General features: G+C 45.0%; 1 protein-coding gene across 1 annotated transcript; it reads left to right on the top strand.

Moving 5' to 3' along the window:
* The first annotated feature begins 556 nt into the window (after positions 1-556).
* PXDC1 (PX domain containing 1) lies at positions 557-27,009 on the top strand. The gene is made up of 5 exons (XM_082043924.1): positions 557-1,207; positions 14,331-14,422; positions 14,707-14,824; positions 18,275-18,386; positions 25,350-27,009. Exons 1-5 carry the CDS (start codon positions 952-954, stop codon positions 25,465-25,467), a joined length of 696 nt encoding a protein of 231 aa, XP_081900050.1. The 5' UTR covers positions 557-951; the 3' UTR covers positions 25,468-27,009.
* The last annotated feature ends 308 nt before the right edge of the window (positions 27,010-27,317 follow it).

Genomic DNA, 27,317 nt, shown 5'->3' with positions numbered 1-27,317 from the left:
TCCCTCCTGTGAGAGATGCTGCTGGAGGCTCTCTCAGGGGTGGCATCCCACCAGACTATTAAGAAAAGGCCGAAGGACTCCCAGACACCAGCTGTCAACACCCTTTCTCCTGCTTGTCCTCTCAGTAATCGACCTCCGTCTCCCTGGAGATGCCGGCACGGCTGCCGGGGTCTCCCTTTAGGCTGCCCAGGGCACAGACGGTCGCTTTTCCACCGTGTGTGCTGCTAGTGGCTGGCAGCCTCGCATGCCGCAGCTGGAGACGGTGTAAGCAATTCTCCCTATTCCTCCCTCAGCTGGCTGGGCTGGAAGTTTTTGTTTTGTTTTGTTTTGTTTTGTTTTAAAAAAAAAAAAAAAACACCACACAAAACAACCCCCCCACACCAAAAAACTTCTGGGGTCACTGGGAGGGGAAGAAATTTCCTCGTAATATCTGTGGCGTCTGCGAAATCGTCCCGAGAAGGAAGAGGAGGATCCCGCCGTGGGGACCGCGGGTGTTTGGGGGAGGGAGTTGGCGCTGGCTGCGGGACCGGGGGCGTCACAGCAGCCGCGGGCAGCCCCACTCCCTCCCGCCGTGGACGGGAGGGGCTCTGCCTTCCTGCAGCGCCGGCGAAGAAGGGGCCGAGCCACCCCGCTCCCCGCCCCGGGAGGGGGTGAGAGCCGCCCTGCTCGGTGCCGGGGGCTCAGCGGAGCAGAGACTGGGGTGCCTGGGCCGTCCTCTCGCTGCGGGCCACCGTCTATGAGGCGCCGGCGAGCCCTCCCTCCAGCGCCGGGAGGCGGCTCAGCCCCGGCGGGCAGGGCAAGGCAGGGCCGGACCAGAGGGGGGGCCGTGAGGCGGGTGGCACCCCCCTTCTCTCTTCTTCCTCCTCCTCTTCCTCCTCCTCATAACTTGGCCGCGGCGGCGCGGAGCGCTGCGCTTCGCCCTCCGCCGGCGGCGGGGGATGCGGTGGCGGGATGGCCTCGGCCGTGTTTGAGGGCACCTCGCTGGTGAACATGTACGTGCGGGGCTGCTGGGTGAACGGGATCCGTCGGCTCATCATCAGCCGGCGGGGCGACGAAGAGGAGTTTTACGAGATTCGCACCGAGTGGTCGGACCGCAACATCCTCTACCTGCACCGCAGCTACTCCGACCTCGGCCGCCTCTTCAAGCGGCTCCTTGACTCCTTCCCTGAGGACCGGCCCGAACTGTCCCGCTCCCCCTTGCTCCAAGGTCTGAGCAGCCTCCGCGGGCGCGGCGCTCCCTGGGCGGCAGGCGGGCAGGCGTTCAGCCGCTGCCGCTTCCCCCGGGATGGCGGTGGCGGTGGCGGGGCGGGCGGTTCCCCCGGGCGGAGGGAAGGGGTGAGGAGCCCGAGCCGCTATGCGACCGGACGGGGCGGTGGGGCTGGGAAGCTGCGGGGGCGTTTTGCGGTCGGAAACTCCGCCCGGGCTGTTGATTTCTGTCGGTTTTGGTTTTTGTTTGGTTTTTTTTTTGTAAATACACGGTGGGGGTGAAGGGCTGTCCCGCAGCCCGAGCTGGGGCGAGAGCCGCGGACTCTGGGCTCCTGCAGGAGGGAGGTCCCAGCCCCGCCGCTGTCCGCAGCTCCGCGGGGAGAGGGGCTCCGGGCTGATCTGGTCTGGGCGGCAAAGGGGTCCCTGTTCACGCTGCCCTTCACCGCTGCCTCCGGCCTCCCTGAGGCTTCCCGAGGGAGGGATGGGAGGGTTGTTGGCAGGAGAAGGGCTGTAGCTGAGAAATCTCCGCATGTTGGTATGTTGTTTGCCACAAGGAGAGCGGAAAAAAATAAGAGGCTGCAGCACTTGCCAGTGGACCGAGCGAGTCTGGGAGCTGGCATAATTCCTTGCATAACTTCTGCAAAACAGGGGAATTGCATCAGTGGTTAGAGCTGGGTTTTCTCTTTTCGTTTCTGAAGCGGATTAGCCCAACTTGAGAGATGTTACCCATGCTCAGGCCTCTCTGTACAGAAGCCGCATGTACGTGTTAAGCTCTCTTGGGAGTTGGTTTTAATTTGTTTAACTTTTGGGGTATTTTTTAGATACAGTTATGTGTTTACTCGAAAATATTTCAAGTGTGCAGAGTTGTGCAGGCCAGTCTGCTCATCTGAAAATGGACGTGTCTGGAGAACTTCCAGTCTCCTCAGTTGTTAGATTATTTGATTGAACAGAAATGGGAAGAAGCCAATATTTTGTGTATGTTTTCCTCTGTGAGAGGATAGGGAAGGACTCGACGATCCTGAGGGTCTCTTTCAACTGAAATGATTCAATGAAGCTCTCCCCTGCTCTTGCTTTGCCTCACACCTTGCTAGTGTGACCCCCCCTTGCAGAGGGTCTACGTTTTGCCATTGTGGGGGCTGTTTCTCCACCCTGCATACCAGTGTAAATCCACCGCATTTATTTCTCCGCCCTACCTGTGTGACAGCGGGCTCTCTTCCCATGGAGGGGAGGCAGCGACAGCAGGTCCTTCCCGGGCTGACTCACCAAGGATGTTTTCTGACGGGTGTTTAAAGTGAGACACGGGTTTTTCTACTGCCCTGCCTGATCCCTAACCTCTGGTGGGGGGGTTGTGCCTCCTTTAAAAGTGCTTATATCTTTCCCTCTTCTTCTTTCCCCCTCGGCAGCGGGAACCAGAGCCCGCTCCCCGGCCAATGTCCCCTGGCTCCGGGCTCTTCCCCTTCCCGCTGCCGGGAGGTGGCCGCTCGGTCCCGCCGGCGCCGGGGCAGCTCCGCCGCCACTCGCAGGCCCCGAGTGCCCTCTGCAGACGGCGGGGATGGGCGCAGCCCGGCAGCCCCGGCAGCCCCTTGCTGTCCGCCCCGGGCTGCGGGCTGGGAGATGCTTGCGGGAGCTGGGTGCCCGAGGGCGGCTGTCCCCCCAGCTTGGGTGCGGGCTGGGAACGGGGGAGTCCTCTGGCTGTTGCTGCAGATCGCTACACCCCCACCTTTCAGCCCTGCTGTGTGCCTGACACAGTGTGCTTATACGGTGTCTCACATTATTAGGTTGCTGATCAAGGATCTAAAATGTTGTGAACATGTCTTATCCATTGCGGGTGATTTTTAGTAGTGCTGAGCGGCAGTAAATTCTAAGTAACACGGCCTGTAAGTGTATATGGCACCTGGGCCCCAGCTTTTGAGGATGCCAGGTAGCAAGCCTGCCTGTGGCCTGTAGGGCACAGCGCCTCCCAGAGTCACTGTGACTAAAATTTGACTTCCCAGGGTGCTGGTAGTCCTTGTACTTGTTGGCTGCGTGGTGCTCTGAAGAGTTCTTGTGAGCTGGACTGGGATGTGTGCTGGCCCTGGCCACAGACAGACTCGATCCATGCTGGCCCTGGCCTTTTGCCCATCACAGTGTCCTCCCTCCCTCACTTCAGGGACAGGATCTCCTGCATGTTCTAAAGCCATTCTCATTCCTCAATGCCTCTCTCAAGTGAGGGTGGTTCCTCTTCTGTCTGAAGACCTGCCAGAGCTTTTGCAAAATATTAAACTGTTTTCACATCTCTCTGAAGCATCACTTGTGCACTTGGAGCCAGATGGGATTATAGTCCCATGCACTGGCTTTACTTGACAGTCCCAGGTAACATACACCGTTAGTGCATGAACAGCTGAGAAAGAGTAAGCATCCTCAGCCTGCAACACTCAATTCCTGCCTAAGACCTGGAGCCAGCAACCTTCACTTACCCTTATCTCAGGAAAAGGCATACTGACTGCAGTAGAATTGGGAATGAGCAAAGCATCAGGCCAGGATTTAAAAAATCGAAACCCAATATAAGCAGACCATGATCTTTTCAGCTTGGTGAGTGAGTGGGGGTTTACTTTGCAACAGAGACAGAATAAAAATGAGGAATAGTTTCTAAGCAATCACAGTGCACTTCACAATTTCAGTAATACTCTGTTTAAAATTATGCTGCTCCTGCTCTAAAGAAAATTACTTTGCAGAGCATGCTTCTCTGCATAGAGAACACTTCATCATACCAGCATTTTAAAGTGACTGCCCACAAGCTTGTGTAACTTCACAAAACTGAAAGATAAAAATCTCTCTTAACTAAGTGACACTGATGCAAAGCTTTGGATGTAAGAACAGATTGCATGGGACATGTCTGGTCTTTATAAAACTCTGGGGGTGAGCATGGTTTCTTAATGTCCTGTTTAAAGGCACTGTAGGCACTGTAGGCACTGCTGCCTCCAGTGAAGCTCAACATATTAAACCCAACAAAAACACCTGAAAAAAGCACACTTTTGTGTATGCTAGTCGTATACATTTGTGTGTGAGTATTTTTATATACAAACAAATGTGCGTGCATATGTATGTGAGTCTGTATATGTGTGTGTGTTTATCTTAGCCTTTCTGAAATAAGGTGAATAGTAGCTGTGCCTTTTATCTGGAGGAAGTGGTAAAGTGTTGCAGACCAAATCTGCGTTTCATTGAAGGACTCCAAAGTCCCTACAGATTTGCCTAAGTAGCATTAAAAGGACTAACATTATCCTACAGCTCAGTCAAGCTGCAGAACGTTACTTTTAAGGGATATAGTTGAGCTCGAGCTATTTGATGTTATTAACTTTTTAAAAGAAGATTTATTTTTTTTTTTAAACATCAGCAATATTAGAAAGAGTTGGTTGTTACCATTATTGCTGATTTCAGCAAACAGCTCATGCTGAGGAGGAGTGTGCCCCTTTTCTTGCTCAGCAACAGCAAACCATCCTCTCTCTTCCTTTCTTCGCCCCTCATCCCCTTGGACTGACTTCCACAATGCTTTCCCTCTCTGTATGTGTTGGAGCTGCTGAGTGCTTTGAGATGACAGAGGAGAGGATGTGAGGTATGGTTTTCCACCATGGTTGTTCATCTCACCCTTTATTCGATATGAGAAGAGGGGAGGTCCCAGGGGGGAGTATGGCATTCACACAATCTGGCCTTGTCTTTGATAACTAATATGCACATGTGGCAAAGTGCATTCTCTGCATCTGGAGTGTGCTATGATGTTAAGGGCCAAGGACATTCAACAACAAAAGGCATCTTACTGGTAAGCTGGTAAACAGGGTTAGATATGTGCATACCTGCAGGGTGACTAAATATGATTCACTGTGATGTTACCAGTAACTTGCTAGTATTTTATTTGTGTCTGAGATGTGCCCATCCCTTGCTCTAGGCAAGTGCACAAAAGAGGATCACAGAAAAACATGGGCTAGTCCACACATAAGAGAGCCAGAAAATGGCCTAATGTCACTAAACTGTCTGTTTCTATATGCAAACTAAACAGCTTTTGTATTTAAATCAGTCTTCATGAGAAAGACTGCACTATGGACTTAGAAACTGACTTAAAACTGATGATTTAGAAATAGCTGCAAGAGACCCAATAGACACTGGAAGTGAAGTATAAACCTGGAAAAGTACTCTTCTCTTCCCCCCCCCCCCGCCCCGCTTTTCTCTAAGTATTACTTCTGAGAGGTTTTAATCTAAGATTCGTCCCAGAACTCAATCCATCTTCAGTGCAGTCAGCAGTCAGACACCTGCCTCTGACTTCAGTGTGGGCAGGATCGGCCCCTGAAGTGCTGGACCAGGGTGCCAGAAGAACGTGTTAGCAGCCTTTCAAAGCTGGGATTTGTTTTGCCCTTGCAGTGGCAGGGTGGTTTCTGGCAATCCTTCTCTGCCTCTGTTTTGTCACCTTTGTCATCAGAACAGGGGCTCAGATGCTCTTCTCATGTCACTGTATCACACCTATGTGTCGTGCCTGGTCCTGCTCTGTCACAATGAGCTGTCAAGTCAGAAACTCTATTCAGTCTTACAGTTTTGTTGTTTTGGTTTTTTTGGTTTTTTTTTTTTTTTTTTTTTTTTTTTTGTTGTTGTTGTTGGTTTTTTTTTTTTTTTTTTTTTTTACTGTTATTTTCTCTCTGCTTCTTTGAGTTGCTTCCCCTGAGCTGCTTTCTGTTCGTTTTCATTGCCCCCAGATTTCCCTCACCAGCTTGCTGCCATCCGTGGTTATCTGTGGCTCTCCAGAACTTTTCCCTTCTGCCTTTCTGGTACTCAGCCTCTGTCCATCCGCACAAGTTCTCCAGTAGTGGTGGAGATTTCCTGTAGAAACTTTGCATCTGTAGCTTGCCTTGTAGCGTAGAGGTAGTCACTTCACCTGCAGCAGAGCCTGAGCAGTCCCTCCCAAATGACTAACGCTGAGGTCTAGCTCTGAGGCTTGTGCTCACCCCTGGCATGGCTGCCTCATGCAGGATGCAGGTGATGGGCTGTTTTCCATGTCCAAGTGTCTGTGCACCAGGAAACACATGGGAAGCTCCTCCAGGGCTGCCCTTGGAAGGACTTGCACAAAGCAGAAAGCAATTCCTGAAGAGCTGGCCCAGGAACATCATGTTTGCTTGCAAATGTTGCATTCGCAACTTACCATTTTCTATATACTGCATGATAGTGGTGTTGTTGTTTACGAGACCATCTGGGAGTGTGATTTACGGGAAGAGGGAGTTCTACAGAAGCAGCATAGTGGTTTCCACAGACAGCAGCTGTTTCAGTGCTTTGACAATGCAGATAAATACACTGCATCTATTGTGCTCTTTTCATTGTTGACATTGTCAACACTTCATTAGTGAAGCTTTCTCAGAGCTTCTGTCTTGCAGACAAAGGATGCAGCTCTTAGTTATCAGGCTCTAGCAGCTCTGTATAACCAAAATTAAGTTTGGGGCTTCTGGGTTTGTTTTCTATTAGCTGAATTTCATGGTTCATCGGTAATGATGGAGATAACGGAAGCTTGCTGTGTCATTATAAAGCTAGGCACAAGTTGCTTATTTTGTGATGGATGGAGGCAATGTGTCTGAGAGGCTTTTGGTGGCATGGAATGGAAATGAGGTTGTTTTTTCATGACAGTTCTCACCTGATAAGAAACCAGTGCTAAAAATGGTTGTAGCAGCTTGCATTTTTCATCACACTTTGACTGGTTTGCTCGCTTTTATCTCGTGCTTCTTTGACATCTTTTTGTTTCGTGTGGCTCATCAGGCATCAAGACAGGGAGCTCTGGGGGAAAGCTGGTCTGCTGAGTTCTGTCACCAGGACGTGCCGTCTTCCCTTCAGAGGTCCTGGGAGATCCCATAACTAATAATACATGTGTGGAAAATCCATCAGCTGGAGGATCTGGACTTCTCAGCTTCTAACTTGCCTCCTTGCTTTGCGTGGCTATTTGAGTGTGCCAGGGTCCTCAGGTGGTCACAGTCACAAGCCCTGCTCTGGGGGAGTTCATTTGGATAGTTGTTTGGATAGAACTTTGACCACATTTTTACATCTGCATATGAGCTGCAAAAGAAGAAATAGCCTGTGTCAGAGCTAGGTGTGTGCAGTGCAGGCAGGGTTTTGGAAGCTTTCTGTCTTTCTGTATCTGTATTTTCAATATGCTCTTTGCTACCTGGTGGGACTTCTAAAAGTACGGAGTGAGTTACATGCCCTTTGTGTACTCACACCCCTTAAAAAACCTGTCCCTATTTTGTTCCTCAATGTCAGGTTTAATAAGGGCAGCATAACATGTAACACATTTTAAAAATCCACCCCCTGCACTCCTCTTTTCAACTCCATCATATCCTTTTAGCTGCTCCCTGAGTAATAACACCAAGATGGATCACATCAGTGATATTGCATAAATAATAATACAGGCTTTAAATACTGTAGTGACTCTTATAATCTGAGATGGATGAATTTCCCCATGAGGGGAAGGGGTAAGCGTGTCTGCCCCAAGAGAGGGGTGTTGTAGAGTTAGGCAAGAGGCATCAAAGATGGGTTGCCAGAGCTGCCAGCCTAAGCCAGACCAGTGCTGTAGCCAGCTCTGGGATTCTGTCCCTAGTGATGAGAACCAGATGCTGCAGAAGACAGCATAAATAACTGGCAGAGAACAGAAAAGTGACAGTCCTGGTCTCTAATAATTGGAGATATGATATCCCTAACTGCCTGTAATTATCTCCCCTTCTCTGGATCTTATCAAGTCTTTGGACTTAAAGCATTCCTGTGGTGTTATTTCTACAGAGTTATTGAAGAAATATTGTGTTTAACAAGCTTTCCCATCTGCATTTTTAAAAAAAAAATTCCTGCCCTTACATACCACTAAGTATTCCTTTGTCCTTCTAACAACCTTATATTCTATTCTCCTCTATCAGAGAGGAGACAGCTGTAAGTGGGAGCTCGTTTGGCCTCCTCAAAGTCCAGTCTAAGATGGATAATGCCATGGTTCCCAGGCAGTGAGGCTCAGGGAATGTGTGTCTGCAAGGAGGAGGAATGTTACCAGGGCAGCTGCTGATGGGGAAGAGGCAACATGACTGTGAAGCATGGAAAGATGCCAGCTTAAGTGGTACTGAGTCCACCAGAGAGAGAAAATGGGAAGCAGTGCAAAGGAGGAAAACAGCAGAAATCATTGGGCTGAGTTGCCACCTCTCAGCCCTGGTCCACATCACAGCTGAGTAGCTTCAGTTCCTGCATGATTCTGTTGAATATCAGTCCTCAGGGATATTCAGAAGTCACCTTGACATGGTGACATGACAGATTAGCAGTGTGGTCTGACTTTGGACTTGGTCTTTCTTTGGATGAACCAAATGACTGCCTGAAATCTCTTCCACTGGATATTATTCTGTGCTTTTGTACACCTCCTCTTGTGACTGTGGCCCTCCTACTATTGCCCCATCTGCATCCTGAGTTGTATGTGTTCTCATGGGTTAGAACATATCCGAGGGAAAGAAGGAAGAATGAGGGTAAAAGATAAAAAAGATTGAGCACTACATGTTAATTAATACTGTAACTGTTGAAGCCATACAGACTGGTCGGGAGAGAGAGCAGAGTAGCAGTCTTCTGTACAAGACAGCTCATGTGTCTTCGCTAAATATCTGAAATCCCTAGCTGCTGCTCATGGGCTTGTCCAAAGAGATAAGGATGGGCTCAAGATCTGAATCTATAGGCCTTAAATCTTTCCTGTAGTGTGGGTTAACAGAACACAGTAAGATTTCTCCTTGGATTTATTTGCTGCTTCTTTTTTTCACATTGATATCTACTCTGCAGTCTTCCTATAGGGGATGGAGAGAAGATTAGGTGAGGAGGGCTCAATGCAATATTTTAATCTTCATGTACCTACTAAAATACACAGCATTTAGGAGTATCACCATTCCGTCTTGCACACGTTGTCAGAAAGTACACTTTGGCTTCTGCTCCTGCTCAACCTCCTTTACATATGAAACTGATTTTGAGAAAGCAGGAGATCTCTTGGACATTCTTTGTTCCTCTCCTGACCACAAACCTGAAGTGGAGTCCTTAAAATTGAAGAAACAGGGCTTGCCCACAGTTTGAGATCAGGTACACACAGTGACTTGTACATAGCAACACATCTCCAGAAAAACAGACTTCTCTGTGCCATCACTGAGAGATGGAATGAGACACACTTGACTTAGGCATGAACTCACTCTTCCTTGAAAGGCAGTGGAGAATTGGTGAGACAATGTGGACACCAATAGTCAGGACTACATAGTGATTCCATTATGACCTCTGGAGCACATGCTGCAATTCCTGTCCCACTTTGTTTGGTAGAATCATGCAGCGTGTTATCTGCGGTTGTCAAAATATTGTTAGTCTCAGATTTGTTGGCTCATGTGGCAGTAATAGGACAGGCCTACCAAGGCTTGCGTGTTGACATCAGGAATTGGCTTCCTGCTCCTTCTCCTCCTCCGCTGAGCTCGTTTCCTGCTGCTTTGCAGCCCTGGGCCCCCTCCCATGCCATGAGCCAGCGTGCCGGGTACAAAGCTGCTGGCCTGCTCATTCAACCTCCTTCAGCTGCTCCGGCACCGGGGTCCCAGGGCAGGCAGGATGCTGCAGACCCCAGGTGCTGTTTGGGCTGTGTTTCTTTCCAAAGGTGTGTTGCTATGCGTAAAGTTGCTACGTACCCGTGGTCTCAAACTGCAGGCAAATCCTTTTTATCCAGTCTTAAGGAGTCTGCTTGGGGCTTTTGGTCTGGGAAGGGGCAGAAAAGATGTCAAAGGGGTTGCCTCCTCCTTTCTTAAAAGGAGATCGCTGCCCACGGGGGTTGTGCACACAGAAAAACCCTGCTAAAAGCACATATCCCAGGTACAGGTGAGTGCCACCCTGGGTTAGGAGGTGTGCCTGTATCGTCCCTCCTGTCACCCAGCATGTGAGCTCCCCTGTGTGCAGGGTGAAGAAACCTTAGAGGTTTGTGGTATTTGGCAACAGGGTTTGTGGTAAACAAGGAGCCAGTGGAGTTCCAGTTTACCTCCAGCCCTGTAAACATAGGTGTTCATAGCATTTAAATCACTTGAAATGATAGTTAATTGTCTAAGCACAGTTCGGGTAACAAGACAGAGAGCAAAGTTTTCCTGTGAAGAGTTTGCACATGTTTTCCATTAGCAGTCAGGCAGGGGCCAGCGCAGAGGAAAAGGCATGAGAACAGCCTTTCACCATGACCTCACTAAGAGATTTCCCAGCTCTGAGCTCCTCTCTGTTGCATGACTGAACAAGTGAAAGAAGACACAACTGTTTCCAGGCTACTGGTTGCTTTACTGGTGTCTTATTTTTATTTTATAGCAAACTGTCTGAATAAGGATTCTTGGGGTCTAGAAGTCCCAGATGGAAAGACGGGCATGTATTTATGGTCTGTGGGCAGAGAGACAACAGCCTCAGGGCAGGCTGTAGCTGCAGTATGGATGCTGCATACGTGGCCAGCGAGTCCCGTGCACTTCAGCTGCATCCAGCTGGTGGTGCATTTGTGTCAGGGTTAATGAATGGTGTAAGTGCTGGGCTCTGTCTGCAGAGTCAGCTGGCATGTGTGTCTCTCTGTTTGTTCAGGCGTTTCCAGCATCTGGAGATTCTACACCAGTCTGTCCTTTTACCTTTTTTTTTTTTATTTTTTTATTTTTTTAACATTTTTTTTATTTGCCTCACCAAAGCTTCTGAACAAAAGGGAAAAAAAAAAAAAAAGACAAATGGGTGAGAAACACCCACAAAATGAAAAATAGAGGTGGAAAACTTGGGTGCAGTTCTGTGACCCTTCTTTCTACAAGTCCCGATTCCTGCTAAAACTCAGTATAGTGTCTGGGTGAGAAAGGAGCTTGCATGTGGCATCCCAGCCTGCGGCCTCTTGCTTCTTCTGTGAAGGCTGGGGTTTCCTGAGGTGAAGCCTTTGACAAGAGCAAGGTGTTCCCTGCCGCTCACCTAATTGTGCTGGCAAAGCAGAGGCAGCCCTGTATGGCGGCGTGGGAGAGGAAATGAGTTACAGGGGAGAGTGAAAGCACCTTAAACCAGCGTTGCCACCAGCGGAGGCTTCACCTCATGAAACCGCAGCGTTTCTCATGCACGGATGTGCTGTAGTTGATGACAGCAGCCAGTCAGCAAGTGCTGAAAGGGAGCAAAGGAGGCAGTGGGGCCCCCACTCCTCCCGGCTGCTTGGCAGTCAGTGCCTCGCTCCATGTAGCATGGCTGTGGGGTTGTAAGCAGTCCCTCGGGTTTTGGGATCAGAGGCTGTGATGAACAAGAAAACCATGAGGGCATCTGGTAACTCCTAAAAACAGACTCGTAGAGTTAAGGTAAATGAGGGCCTTACAAACTTTGTGGCTATTGCAGAAGAAATTGCAGGGTTCAATATATATAGCCAGTCAAGTAATTTCTATGTATTTGGGCAGTAGGCATATGGAAAGGAAGGCTTTAGCCCAGCCAAACTTTATTTCCTGTGTGGAGGATTCAAGTAAGGTCAGCAGCTTTACACCCCAAAGCTGTGCATCTGTAACCATTAAGCACATATATAGGAAGCTGTCCAGGCAGATGTGTCACTTACTTTCCTTCCTACACTGTCTGCCTTTTGGTTTTAATATTACTAAAAGCTTCACTAAGGAACAGCTTTTATAATGTCAGATGTTACAAGTCGTCTGTGCCAGTTTCCAAGTTGGAGCATGGGTTTGCGTGGCTGGTGCCTTTCCAAGAGCTGGAAGGACGAATATACCCGGGCTGGAAATTCCTGGTAGATGCAAGAAGCTGTAAAACCTCCCACTGGGTGATCTGTGACAGTGTGACAGGCTGATGGCTGTATCTGACTTCTCTTGCTGAAGCATAAAAAGGCCGTGTAGGATTGCAGATGCTTTCTCTGATTACTAATGAGGGAAAATCCTAACTATTCGACTGATTTTCCTCACAGAACAAATGCTCAGTGTTGCTGATGAGGTGGTATTTTTTGGTTTGTTTGTTTTTCCTCTGGCCTGAATGTCTTTATTTGAAAGTATCCCTTTTCCTGGGAAAATACTAATTTTGACAGTGAATGCTTACTTGGGAAAGGGTCTGAGGTTGGTGGCGGATTTGAGAGCGAGCAGCTGAATGCCACATCCAGTGGTTCAGCGATGAGGTGTTTGCCTACGAGGTGGGAGCTGCAGTCCGGCCATCTCTGCTCTGAATGTGTCAGTATTTACGTAGACAGGAACAAGACCAGCAGGAGAAGTGGAGGCACCTCATGGTAGCCAGCACCATGGTGGCTACCTTGGTTTTCTCTGATGTGGGCTACAGCAGGGCAACAGCATGTTTCTAACATCACAAATTGGGGTGTCTGAGCTGTGGGGCCATTGGCAGCGTTTTTTTTAGGGAAGATGAAAACCCTTTATTTTGAAAGGTTTGAGCTTGGTTCAGATGTGGGATGGGAACATATTTGTGGAGGGGCAAAGCAGATCCACCCAGGCCTGCTCACACCCAGTAGTTAGCAAGATGAAGGGTGCTCGTCTGCCATTCAGGTCTGTAACGTCAAGCACAACCCAGCTAACACGTAGTCTGCGGACCCATGCAGATGAGTTAATTCACCTTTATAGCCTTTTAGCGAAATTCCATGCAAAGCCACCCGACTGTAGCATATGTCAGTCAAAGCAGGATATGCTGCTGACTTCTATGCCTGGTGTGCTCTGCTCTGGGGTGAGGTGGTAGCGATGCAGACAAAACAGGCAAGATGAGGGACAGTCGAGCAATAGAAAGGCTTATGCAACCAGGTTGCTTTTGTGGGACAACCTTCTAGTAAACCTGGTTGCACCAGAGACAATCTCTGCTTTATTTAGAACTGTAATTGGAGGAGAGCTGACAGCTTCAAAGTCATACTTTTGTCTGGAAAGTTTGTATGGGATCAGATCTCATTGGTAACAAATAACAAGCTCTGATGCAGATTGAAACTGTGGATGTTGTCCCCGTGCTGTTCATGTTTGATGGCCATTTTTTCTACATTTTGAAAAATGAGATGGAGATGTGCTTAATTTATCACAATTTTAATATATTGAAGTGTTTTCTCACAGACTGCTTTACAGAGTTTTAGTTTTGATAGTTTTTATTTATTGGGTCTTTTTCTGCTCCAGCTTTGTGGCTTTTTTGTTTGTTTGTTTTTATCAGCAGAGCTTGTTAAATTTAATTATCTCTTAGTTATTTCATGTTCATGTGTATATAGTGCTCCTTTGAAAAAACACATATCTATAGGGCCAAAACAATGATTGGGTTAGAAAAAGTATGTTACAAAGATCAGAAATAAAAGGACTGCTAGAGGGATGCAAGATTTTAGGGTTTACTTCTCATATTCCCTGTACATGCATATAACCTGTGCTATATTTCCCTAAGTCTGCTAGAGGAGGGGGTATTTACACATGCCTTGCATGTTATATATATGAAATATGGTGTTACAGTTGAAGATCCCCATACTGAGCAATTCAAAATTAGAAGCATTGTAATGCATCATTCTGGACACTGGACAGCAAAATTTCCATTTTAATCCCTTCTGCAGAACTGTGATAATTCAGTGATTATTAAAAAAAAAAAATCAAAAATTTGTCTTACACTTGAAGAACATGATACTGAGAAATCTTCCTGGGACTGCTCACAGGAGCTTACATTCAGAGAAATACAAGACTGACCTCAAAGCCTTTTGTTTAGCTTGTGTTTAGTTTTTTCCTCTTATCTGTGGGTTGTGGGTTTTGTTTTCGTGAGTTTTCTTTTGCTTTTTATTGTCAAAAAAAAAGGATGAATCATGGTTCTTGGAAGCAGAAAACAGGCTGATTATCACTGCTGGGAATGCTGTGTAGTGAAACTGTGGGTGAAGGAGTAGGTGGTTCTGCTTCTGCTTGTCTTGCAACTCCTAAATATGATCATAAACAGCTGATTTTGTGTCAGACTTGTAACTCTGCTGGTAACTACACCCACCTCAGTTTTATGATCAGTGTGGCTTAGAAGACATTTCTGGGAGGCATGATGTTTAAGGTTGTTCCTCATCTTCTGGAGCAGCTGCTTTTGGCTACTGAAGCATATGTACACATGAAGGCGTGCTTTTGTCTATGCTCACGATCTGTTTACTTTGTTTCTAGGGCTCATCACAATAAAAGAAGCCCATGATATAGAAGCCAGACTTAATGAAGTGGAAAAGCTCCTGAAGACTATTATAAACATGCCCTGGAAAGTAAGTAAGCCAAATTTCACATTTAGCCCATCTTGACTCCTCCTTCATGGTGACATGCACTCTCATGCAGATTAGAAAGCGATGGGCTTTGCCAAACTCTCAAAGAAACAGCAAGTTTTTTTGGTATCTTGGAGAAGTGCTGAGTGCCATAACTGTGTAATGATATCTCCAAGCTGCTCCTTGTAATAAGTCTTTCTGTTGTACTATGAAGGGGTGGAAAGGGGAAAGGGACAAAGCAAACTACTGGTAAAAAACAGATGTCTGTTTCTTCTTCTCTTTTTAAGTATTCAAGATCTGAAGTTGTCCTCACATTCTTTGAGAGATCTCCTTTGGACCAAGTTCTAAAAAATGACAATGTCCATAAAATTCAGCCAAGCTTTCAAAGTCCAGTTAAAATATCAGGTAAGAGTGGTTAGCTTCCTACAGTTGACACAGGAATTACAGAATGAAAATGACATTATTTGCTGTTCCCCTTATTCTTTCTCCCTCAGCAATTCAAAAGATAGTTCTCCATCGTCCGCTTTATAATAAAGACATATAATTAGCCTCGACATACTGTGCAATATGCATGCAGGCAATAAAGTGACAGGTGAAACTGAAAGCTGATAAATGCAAAGAAGTGGATGTGAGGAAAATGCAGTCATCGCTATCATCACATATGATAGTGCTGTTACCACTTAGGAAGGAGTTTTTGAGGCTATTTATACAGTTTTGTGAAACTGTAAGCTCAGTGCCAAGTGGTGAGCAAAACCAGCGTTGAGAATATTAAATATTATTAGGAAAGGAGAGGAGAACAGAAGAAAGGAGCACAATCCTATCTTGAATACAGTGTGTGCAATTCTGGTCTCTCTATCTTAGAAAGGACATAACCATACAAATAAAGGACAAGGATTCAAATTGTTGAATAGCTTCTCTAAGAAAAAGGTTGAATAAAGAAGGACACTTCAACTTTGAGAACAGATGACAGAGTGGCGTTATGGTGGAAGTCTACAAAGCTGTGAATAGAAGGAGGTCAATTACCCTGTATTTCTATTGAAATGAGAACTATAGGTTTTCCAGTAATGTTAACAGAAAACAGGCTTTAAACAAACAAAAGAAAGATTATGATATTGTTTTGTTGCCATACGGAGAACAGTTATGCAGTGGAATTTATTGTCATAGAATATGGTAGAACTGAAAGTATAAATGACTTCAAAAAGGAATTAGACAAGCAAGGGGAGGAAAAGCATTGAGACCTATCACAGGTGGGGACATAGGAAGCTTCTAAAGCACAGATGCTGGTGTGTAAAGTGGAGAGCATATCACTCTATCCTTGTCTATTCTTTCAGCCTTTCCCCTCTTCATCTGCTACTGACCATTGTTAAAAAGTTTGTGAACTTTTGATATGCCTGGTTTTATATATCCATACTGAAACATTTTGTTTGAGCCTAATGGCAACTGCTGCTTTTGTGCTACCAGAAGAGTTTATTTCAGATAGTGAAATAAAGTAAAATACTACATAGTCCATCAAGTTACACGAAGTGTTTAGCATTAAACTGGTATCGGTTTTCTTAGGTACTAGCGGTATATCAGTTAATGGCCAGTCAGCATGTCAACATGCTAAAAGTGTAAACAGTGTGTCTTAAGGACTGATCTTATACACAAGGTAGACCTTTTGTAATTGATTCTAAGTGAACTAGTCCTCTGTTAAATAAACATTCTATTAATTAAGTGGTAAATGGTCTACGAGTCCACCAATAACTCTTTAGACAGGTACAGCATCATACAGAACCTCAGTGAGAAGCATGGTCTTGCCAGCCTGTCTGGGTTGGTGCCTTGTGGAGCCCCCAGCCCAGGCTGCAGTGTGGCATGGGGACTGCAAAGAAGAGTCCCCAGGGTCATGCTGCAAAGTGGGGTAACACAGATCTGGCTTTCTGGGAGCCAGAGACAGGAGCCAACATGTGTGTGTTATGCCCCCTCTGTGGCCAGGAAGGTTTGGATGACGTCTTGAGTCAACGTGGAGGCCTCAGGTGAAATTCCTCATGTTTATGTTCCCAACATTAGTCATCTTTCAAAGACTGAATGTGGTTACTGGCTTTGCTCCTGAACACTAAGATGTATTCTCAGCATTGACCTTTGAGAACATATTCCCTGTTTTTTTCTGAAATATGTTGCTACTCCGTGGGACCAAGCTGCGAAATGGGTCCTAGCACCTGCTCATTATGAAGTGAAGGATGCCCAAAGTATGTGCTGTGAAAATGTTTCAAAGGGTGGCTGCTGTCAGTGATAGCTTGTTCTTTTTGCAAAAAGGCAAATATCAAGACTAAATGCATTTGGAATTGCATTGGTTAGAAACCGTAGCATTGCTTTAGGTTGGGGCTTTTTGCTGTTTGGAAAGGTTTCATATAATTTTTATGAGGGTGTGTACCCCCTTAGGACAAACTTACTCTGTGTGTGCGTGACTCAGTGTGTCACATGGTGGGTACAACAGAGAGAAGAAGATGATCAGGATGAATCTAAATTCAGAGCGGGAATGCCTGGCTGATGGACAGAGGCCAGCAGCAAAGGGAACCCTCCTGCCAGCCTCTCTGTAAAGGAGCTGTGGAAACCATGTTAGCTGAATAAAGTTTGGTTTTAATTCTAAATTAATTGTGGTAGAGATGAGTAATACTTAATTAATTGAAAAAAGGTTTTTCCTACCTGTGCAGCTATTAGAAAACATCTTGTGGTAATTAGATTTATCATTTAATTGATTGCTGCGAAGAGTCTAAGAACATAGGTGGAGATTTGATTATAATTGATATTTGCCTCATCAGAATGTTGCACACTGGAAGTGGTTTCAGTGTCTGGCAGTATTGTCAGTAGATGGCAGTAAAGGCTAACATTTAAAGCAGTTCACACAGCAGTGAGATGCTATAACTCTTTGGTCGTGTCAAGGACACTGGGGAAACGCTGCAGCACTCAGGTCAGTCATAATGCAGGTTTTTACATGGCTTGCAGACTTACAAAAGCAGGCAAAAGTGGTTTGTATTCTCTGAAAAAAACCAAACTATCCCCCATGTGGTCCTGTCCAGAGGGGTAGGTGATAGGGAAGAAACAAAGGGCTGCCCTCTTACATGAAAATCAAATTTGAATTTATGGTGTAAATCTTATTCTGCAGTACAATGTTGGTTCAAGGTGAGTCATGAGTGAAGTGTGATTCTGCAGGGATTCAGTGTTTTTACCACCCCTAAACAAATTCTGCTAAGGTCTGTTACAGTAAAAAAGTCAAAGATTACTTTTTCAATAAAAAATATCTGAGGTTTGGCTTTTCCTTAATGTAGGAACATGTAAATGTACACATCATAAAATTCTCTCTCTTCTTTCTCCTGTCTCTGGAGAGCTGAGGGCAGCGCAGAAGATGGTATTGTTTTACTTTCCTTAAAGATGTTAGTTGAATCAACTTGGAAGGTCTCTTTTAATTTCCTTTTTCTTGTCTTTTTGGGTTTTGCTTAACTTGCTTAAGACTGGGATTATCTAGGCAAAATACAGTTATGTTTTGGTAGTGGTAGGTTGCAACAGCTATCTGTGCTGCCATTCTGCTTAACGGTGACAAGGATTTTACCACTGGTAATAACAGGGCTGAAATTGGGCCTTGCTTCACACACTGCATATCATGAACAGATTATGTGAATAAAATTGCTTAACCACTGGCGGTTTGCAGAGGTAAGAAGCTGCGAAACCAATTCTTCATTCCTTCTTTCTTGGACAGATTTTCAATGTCACACACACATCCCAGTTCGTAACCATGTCAATTCCATATGATATGCAGTTGTTTTCCAGATTTTTTGTGTGTGTGTGTTTTCATCTTGTTTTTCTTTCTTTTCCTGACAGAAATCATGCGATCAAATGGGTTTTGTTTAGCCAACACCGAAACAATAGTCATTGACCACAGTATACCCAATGGAAAAGAGAAGCACCTGGATGTAGATTCAGCAGAACACTTGTAAGTGCACTTTGTGCAGGAGTAATGCTGTCAGCTTTGGATAAACTGTAGCTTTTTTTTCCCCTTACCAAAATGTTATCCTCTGTCTAGGAGCAAGGCTGGTACAGTTGTCATTCTGACTGGTTAAAGATTACGGAGTGTGATTGCAAACGCTTCACAGCTCTTTCTATTAAAATGGATCAAATGGCTGTCAGTGAGAATGATTGACCCCAAGGAGCTTAGCCCCCTGTGTATGAAAAAAAGCTGTAGTTGTCATGGGGTCCTGCCAGGTGAGAATAGAGGAGTTTTCTTTCTCTCATGACAGTGATGAGAGCTGATTTGAGCCCAAACTTGGAAACCCAAACATCCTTACAAATGGAATATCCTGCTAGGAAGGGTATGCTTTATTTGAGAAGCAAAACACCATCCCCAGAGGAGAGGAACACATCCCTCTGGTGCTGCAGCATGCTGGGACTTGGTGAAGCACATGGATTTCATTAGGGGAGAAGGAAGTTAGACTAGTGTTATTTATAAATTCTACCTCCTAATGCATGTAAGATTCTGGGGTCAGAGACCTGTAACCAGAAGAGCTTTCATGCAGGTCTTAGGCCAGTAACTGTATTGATAGATGGGTGTTGACGGAAATCTGTTCCTACAGATTTATGTCATAGCAGGTGATTGATTTCTCAATGAGCTTCAGGTAGTGAAGCATTTAAATATTTTTAATGAGATACATTGACCTACTTTTTCATTAAAACAATTAAAATGATGGAAACAGAATACAAAAAGCCTTATGGAGGCTTTATGTTTGAATGCAGCGCTGTCTTGCCACATCTGAAATGTGATCATTGCCAGTCAGTGGAATGGTTTAGAGGTTGACAAGACTTTTGTCAGGTGCTGGAGTGTATCTCTGGCTCTCATCTGATTTCTTGACGTCTTTCTATTCACTTATCACTTAGTGTTTTGAACCTTGACCTTGCTAACAGCATTTAGGCTTGTAAGGTTGTATTAATGAGAGTAAAGAGACACACTGGAGGTAATTCTGTAAGGCAAATGTCTGGAAATTACGGTGATCGTAGTCATATCACTCTTTAGTAGCAGGAGTGACAAATAATAGGAGCAAATAACCAAAGAAAGCCTTTTCCTGCCTTATTTTGATGATTTTAAAAAAATGTTGATTTAAAAAAATATATATAGTTTTGATTTTAAAAATCTTCTGCAGCCCAAGCAAAACTTGCTGGTCTGGGATCAGAAACTGTCATCATTTGTCATCCCATTGAAGTTGGAGACTATTAAGACCTGAAAATACAAATATAATAAAAACTGTACGGTATGCATAATTTCCCAGGAACTGTTGTGGAATAAACAAATCCAGGATAACAGCCTGGCTTGGTGCATTTGTGTTTTAACTTCCCTGGAAGAAGTTAAATCAAGAGTCAAAAAGTTAATACATTTTAAATGCCTGTTTTACATGGTGCCCTAAATTTGCCCATCCTGTAGCTGTATTCTATAGCTGAGAAGTAATAGTTATGTGATAATAGCACTTGTGTAGCACAGCTGTTTTGTAAGAATTGAACTTTTTTTAAAAGCAGAAGTTTTCTATACTGTTGCTTCAAATGCAGGTTAGTAGCCCAGAAGGGAAGGTTTCAAATCTTTCAAAAACCTTTGCAGTTCCTTTTTGGTCTCTGTAAAATTGGACTTGTGTTTTGGGATTTGTGTTTTCTGTTCTGAAATCAGAATTAATTCCTTGTGGACTTGTATATTTTCGGATTGGAAGTTTTTTCTTTCAGCGACATTAAAGTCTATATGACTTCTGTGTTTTGGCTGCTGATGTACTTGAATCAGACATTTTGCAAAGCAAATGTGTACTTTTTGGAGAGAAGCACTTGAAGCTTCAGCAGGTAACATTCATTCCCTGAGGTCCTGCTGCACTGGTTAGCTGTTACAGCCAGCAGTGTTACCTACCCAGCGATCCACCAGCTGAAATGTCGCACTCTTGTTTCAGAAGAAACTACAGCATTTTTTCGAGTTGGACTTGCTTACTCTGTTGTTCTGAAGTAGTTGCTTGCTTCTTCCTTCGTTTTCTCTGTAATTTTATTTGGCAGTACACCATACTTTTGCAAAATGTGATGAAGCCGGTGTGCCGAGCATCCATGTGGCATAGTCCTTTTATGCATGGATCTTGGAATACTCTGCAGTCCTTTTGAAAGGAGAGGTTGTCAATAAATGCACTCAAAATTATACTTTCTTTTTGTTACGGAAGGGCTTGTCCCTGCCAGGACTTTCTGCACTTCTGTATTTTAGGCCAGCAGCAGAGTCTAGGCATTGGATATGCTGCCCTTTTGGCACATTCACTCCAGTACTAGATGTGCATTTTTCAAGATGGTGCTACTACTGTCAGAAGCATCTTGCAGCCAATCGAACAGACTTTCATGTGTGGTGATGCAAAAGCAGCATTAGATACAGAAATTAGATACAGAATTTTTCTAAGAAAATGAAATCCTACTCTTGACAGGAAAAACAAATACTTCCCCTATGCTTTTTACTCTTAGATAGTCAGAGATCTGTTCAGCTACTGTTTGTACATAAGGTGATGAGAGGAGCTAGACTGTTGTCTCACACCATGTTTACATTGAGGTTACTCCTGTGAGTTAATGAGAAGCATCATAGACTCATAGAATCATTAAGGTTGGAAAAGACCCTTAAGATCATTGAGTCCAACCTAACATCAAGTAAACCTAATGCTGCTAAGTCTACCACTAAACCATGTCACTAAGAGCCACGTCTACACATCTTTTAATCACCTCCGGGGTTGGTGACTCAACCACTTCCCTGGGCAGCCTGTTCCAATGCCTCACAACCCTTTCCATTAAAAAATTTTTCCTAATATCCAATCTAAACCTCCCCTGGGACAACCTGAGGCCATTTCCTCTTATCCTATCATACTTGAGAGAACAGACCAACACCCTCCATGCTACAACCTCCTTTCAGGTAGTTGTAGACAGCAATTGGGTCTCCCCTCAACCTCCTTTTCTCCAGGCTAAACAGCCCCAGTTCCCTCAGCCGCTTCTCATCAGACTTGTACTCCAGACCCCTCACCAGCTTTGTTGCCCTTCTCTGAACTCTCTTCAGCACCTCAATGTCTTTCTTGTCTTGAGGGGCCCAAAACCGAACACAGGATTCAAGGTGTGGCCTCACCAGCGCCGAGTACAGGGGAACGATCACTTCCCTAGTCCTGCTGGCCACACTATTGCTGATACAAGCCAGGATGCTGTTGGTCTTTTTGGCCACCTGGGCACACTGCTGGCTCATGTTCAGTTGGCTGTCAACCAACACCCCCAGGTCCTCTTCCACCAGGCAGCTTTCCAGCCACTCTTCCCTGAGCCTGTAGCAGTGCCTGGGGTTGTTGTGACCCAAGTGCAGGACCTGGCATATGGCCTTGTTGAACCTCATACCATTGGCCTCAGGCCATCAATCCAGCTGGTCCAGATCCCTCTGCAAAGACTTCCTACCCTCCAGCAGATCAAGACTCCTGTCCAACTTGGTGTCGTCTGCAAATTTGTTGCAGGTGCACTCAATCCTCTCATGCAGATCATTGATAAAGAGATTAAACAGAACTCGCCCCAATACTGAGCCCTGGGGAACACCACTTCTGACTGGCTGCCAGATGGATTTAACTCCATTGACCACAACCCTCTGGGCCCAGCAATCCAGCCATTTTTTTTACCTAGTGAAGAGTACACCCATCCAAGCCATTAACTTCTATGTACCTTGTTTCTTTTTCTTCCTGGAGAATGTTAGCAGCAACTCTAATGAATTAACTGAGGCTAAAATGGTCAAGAAGGTTGTCTTACAGCACAAGAAGTAGGACTTTGTGAAGAGCCATGTGTCTGTCAATGTACTTTGGGGAAAAAATAGGAAGGGCAGCAGTTTGGGCGTTTAGGCGTCTGCATGTCCATAGTAGCTTGAAGAGTTTATTTGGGGAAAAAGGCCTGTTGGTAACAGCACAAGAGCATTTTAGCTGTTGGGTGTCCTATACAGCTGCTAGCTGTAGTTAAACAGTCCTGGTTTATTTGGTTTGGTTTCATATGAGCATTCTAGAGCCATGCTTTGCAAACCTGTGCCCACACTTCCTTTTTGGTGGCCAGGAAAGCTTTCTGCATAACCACAGCATATGAATCCCAATAGTCACATGCTGCTTGTAGTACCCTATTAGTGAGGGTGAAGAACCACAACATCTGGGGGGCCTTCCACTCGTAGTAATCTAGTTTAATACAATTGACAAGAGAAGGAGAGCAGAATCTGGATAACCTCTTTGATTCCTCTTCTGCTTTGTTCATTCTGTCTGCCCCACTGGTATTTCATAATCTGTTGTTTCTGGATCACTAACAGTCCGTAAGACAGCACAACGTGATCTGCAAAGTGTTCACAAGATACCAAGTCAACTCCCTTCTGCACATGTTCCCACACATACAGACAAGAAAATAGCCCAGAGGGAGTAGGGGAATGAGGGTAATAAACATTCAAAGTTCAGTCTCAGTTTCATTCTAAGTAAAGAGCATAGCAACAGCACTGCAGGAGAAAATCCATGAGCTTCTGTTCAAAAGAATTGTGGTCCTCATCATTGATGAAGAGGTGAGAAGGACCACGTAGGAGCGTGGAAAAGACAGAACAGTGTCCATGCATTGCACGATGTATAGACCATGCTATCCAATAACCTGTGGTGCTTCTAGAGGAAGTTTTGGGGAGCGATGGGAGTGGGAGATTTATCTGCTTGTTTACCCTCCCACTCTTCTTTAGGTCCTGTGAAATGCCTGATTCTTAGGGCTCTCTAGGGTGAGGTTAGAGTGATGTCTGCAGTAGCCTCATTAGTCCAACTGGTTCATGTGTAGGTGAGATGCAGTTTTAACCCAAAACTTCAGCTGTTTATCTGCTATTCAGAGAGCTGAAGTATGCCAGCCTGAAAAGGTGTTAGAGATTTGTCCTGTAGTCAGAACTAGGTTAGGATTTCTTTTTCCATCTTGTGCAATTTTTCAGTTTCTATTTCTTTTTTTTTCTCACTCTATCAGAATGAATGCAAGTTCTTTCAAAATATTAAAGACAGTGTATGAGAAAAAGAAACCTGACAGTTCTGCAAGTCCTTTGCTTAAACAGAGATGAGATTTAATCCTTGGCCTGCAGTGACTGCCTTTAACTTCTAGGTTGTCTGGAAGAAGCAAAATGTTTTCTTACTGCATAAATTCAAGCCTCCTTGGAATGGGAACATGTGTAACTGAGTAAAGTGTGGGTTTTAATGAGTTGATGCCTTCTGACTCTGGGAGCAGGTGTGAGACAGTGGGTAATCCTTGCAGAAGTTCAGGTTTTAACACAGGAGTCAAGAAGTGGAAAGGAAAATACCAAAATCAGTGAAACTAAATTTGGGAATCTCTGTATACTTGGATGTTCTCTTCTTGTCAAAGCCTAAGTCTCGTGCCATGGGGAGGACAGCAGGCATCTGGAGGAAGGACACTGTAGTCATTGTTTCCTATTTGTGTTAGAGATTTGGCCTCGTATAAAAACCAAACCCAGAGAAGGTACTTGTGAAGTGGAAGGGTGAGAGTCCAAGTTCAGATGGGAAACAAAGGCAGTTTCCTTTCCATTCTTGTGTGGGAACTGAGGCATTTTCTGTCTCTGCCACATGCTGTGAGAACAAAATGGAAGGATGTGGATCTCAGCTACATGATTCACTCTTCCAGAGCTGACTTGCTGCTTCCTTCCTTCCTCACTAGTAGCTTTGAAAGTCAGGGGTGACAAGATGATTTGCTTGCATGCACCATGGTTCTTATTGACCTATGGTTTATTCAAATACACATGGGTGTGGGAAGGCGGGGGTGTACATGGGATCAGGTCTGAGTACTTTTGTGAAAATTTTTCCACACCACAATGAAAGCTCTTCTAGAATCATAAAAATCACATCATAGATGTATCCAGAATTGCCTGACAAGAAATTATATGTCCCAGGACATTGTTCATTCCTTCACAGGAGGGGAGCCCTGGGACATGAAAACAAATTAACGTTTTTGACCCATCTCACCTTAAATACAATGTGATAGCCAGGTGTTGTGGGATATGGCGTTCAGGTATTACAATGACAAGTGCTGTGAAGAGTCAGAGTCATACTAGAGAGAAGTCATAGAAATCCCTTTTACTGAAGACTATCTAGAGTGATGAGAGCTTGCTCTCCTTGTCTGCTGCACAGCTGTGTGCTAGTAGAGTTTTAAGGGGCGATAGCCATCCTGTTTTACTGAGAGCAAATTCTTTGGTCCATTCATTTCCATAGGTTATAAAGAAGCAGGCTTTCTATTTATTTAAGGACATGGAGAGCAGTGGTTTCCATTTACTACTCATCTCTCTCTAGGAAGTGTTGAATCTTGTTTTACGAAAGTGACAGTAGATGCCATTGCTGATGCCTCCAGTAGATTACACTAGCATAATGACACGTAGACTGATGCCAGAGAAGCTATAGCTTCATGATTCATAGTTGATCTGCATGGACCTTCCTTGACAACTTCTAGTATTAATTCAAGTTTCAGGCTACCAGGAGAGGGGGTGAGATACTCAAGCTTTGGAAGAAAGCATTGGAACTCTAGATCTTTGTCTTTCAAACCAAGCTTCACAAACCTGAAGCTGCAACCCAGCATTAGAAATACTTCTTCTGCAACACTGCTCTAGTGTGAAGCAAGTCCACAAGTTACATTTACTCAGAAATTTAACTTGCAGTGCCAGCAGAAGCATTCTTACCTGAAGCCCTTTTTCCAAGTAGTCCCCTCACAAATGTCTTTTCTCAAAATTTTCAGGTGTCAGTCTTCAGATATCCTAGCCTTTTCCCTCTCCCTCAGTACTTTCAATTCCTTCGACTTTGATTTTCTAAAAGAACATGACTGACTTAATGCCTTTTGTTGTTGTTATTCTTTTTGTTTGGTTTTGTTTGTTTTTTCTCCTTAGGTTTGAAAGTGTTAGTGACTTTACTTCAGAGCTAGAAGACAGTGATGATCCAACAGCTTATGTCACCAATTTGACATACTACCACCTGGTCCCATTTGAGACTGATATTCTGGACTGAGGCTGCTCGGTGACTCAGTCAGCCATTATCCAGCCGATCTCTTCATCCACAGGCTCTGCTATCTCTGGCGTTGCATCTCTGTGAATAAGGCTGTGCAGGCAAGACCAACAGCAGAGAAGTTGCAGCAAGTACGCCACAAAGCTGGTTTTGTAGTCTGGCCCTCCCGTTGTGTGTTGTGGAGACATCTTGTAAGGAGATAACTGCTTCGCTGTTGACAACAAACTCATTTTCTGTGAAAGCAAGGCAGCAGAGGCCTCTTGGGGCTCAAGGAAATCTCTGCGACGTCTGTGGGAGCTGCCACTTTGACACAGCCATGGGAAACTTGTGCTGTACTGTGCTCTCACCCATGCTCCTTGGCTTGCAGAAAAAGTTGAGGCTTCCTCTTTTAGAATACCACCAGAAACTTCCCCAGATGGCGTGACCACACTTTTTATGCTACATAAGCGACAAGGCAAGCAAACCAGCTGAATTTTGTCAGTTCCCTCCGTGGTTGCTTAATGGAGGTCTCGTGGGTCACTTTTTGCGCAGCTACCAGACGACTGGTGCCTTACACGAGATGTCAGAAACACCATTGAGTGCCTCCAGGAAACAGAGCACATGAGCTGACTGCTTTTCTTCTTTTAATCATGGGGTTTTATATATTCACGGAAGAGGCAACTACTCTTTCCTGGAAGAGTAAAGCAGACAGCAGCTGGCATTGCAGTGGACTCTGCATGATGTTTGGGTACCCGTGTGATTTCAGAGATCTGGAAAGCTGATGGGAAAGCTGAGAGGCCCCCTGCTAAGAACGATCAAGGTTATGACAGGCACTTGGATATGTTTTTTTTTTCATGTGGACCAGCCAATGTGAATGGTGCTTACAGTTGTTTACATCAGAGAAATAATTCCCTATGCATATTTCTCCCCAGAGGATGGGGAGGAAGACAATGAGATTTACGTCACTGTGTTTGGACTGGAAAAAGAACGATAAGCTACAGTGTGTCTACAGTGGCAGGAAAAAAGCTCTCTCCCCTGCCAGCCTGGCTCAAGGAGTCTGTCTGGCTTTCCAAGATCTGAATGCGGGGCCGGGTACAGGCTTTCTTGTCCTGTAATGCCATGGATTTCAGCAGAGGTAGGACAGTGGGAGCAAGAGCGGGGTTGGACCCTGCAGCCTCCTGACTACTGAGGAGTGACACGTGAAAATCTCCTCGGGGTCTCTCTCATGTGGAGCGTTCTGAAATCCCGGCTCTCACTGGGAGGGCTCAACACTCAACAACACGAACTTTTGTTGAGGTTTTTGCGATCTGATTGCAGACATGGGTTTGAAGGGATCAAAAAGGGAAGGAATGCATTTCGGACTGGTTTCTTGGTAAAAGGGCTTGCTTGGTCCCGAAGAAGCTGACACAATCCCCTTCTGCAGACTTTTGATTTATAACTATAGAATAACGGTCAAACAGAATTTGCTAATGTAAATAATAAATTATTGAGAATCCTGATTCTTTTACACGGTATGTTTTTAAAATATATTTTAATGAAATAAAATATAACTCAACTTCAGTATAATTCTGCAGCTTAAAACAGTGGCTTCCTTTTCCTTTTTTTTTTAATTTTGAGGGCACTTTCCTCTTTCTTTTTCTAGTAGTTTTGGAAACATGATGAGTTTTGGAAATTCTTTCTGTGCTCCATGCATTGCCCATACTGTAGCTATGGTGTCTACCCATGTGAAACCTCATCACCTAACTTCTGATCTTGTGTCTAGATCTATGTGGGTTAATACCACTGAGTTTATTGGAGGAATTCTGCATTTTCAGGACCATAAGTGAAATCAATGGTCCCATGGCAGTTATTCTTTTTGAAGATAAAGCAGATTC

This window comes from Streptopelia decaocto, assembly GCF_964273445.1.
Source record: "Streptopelia decaocto genome assembly, chromosome: 2".
NCBI classification, from domain to species: Eukaryota; Metazoa; Chordata; class Aves; order Columbiformes; family Columbidae; genus Streptopelia; species Streptopelia decaocto.
Note: the sequence above shows the minus strand (reverse complement) of the source record. Positions and strands in the feature narration are given on the sequence as shown.

What these genes read in the sequence shown, in the direction of transcription:
- PXDC1 (XM_082043924.1), top strand. Translation starts at nt 952, where the DNA reads ATGGCCTCGGCCGTGTTTGAGGGCACCTCGCTGGTGAACATGTACGTG. An exon ending in CCGCTCCCCCTTGCTCCAAG is followed by an intron (nt 1,208 to 14,330) that starts GTCTGAGCAGCC and finishes CTTTGTTTCTAG; the next exon opens with GGCTCATCACAATAAAAGAA. An exon ending in TTATAAACATGCCCTGGAAA is followed by an intron (nt 14,423 to 14,706) that starts GTAAGTAAGCCA and finishes TCTCTTTTTAAG; the next exon opens with TATTCAAGATCTGAAGTTGT.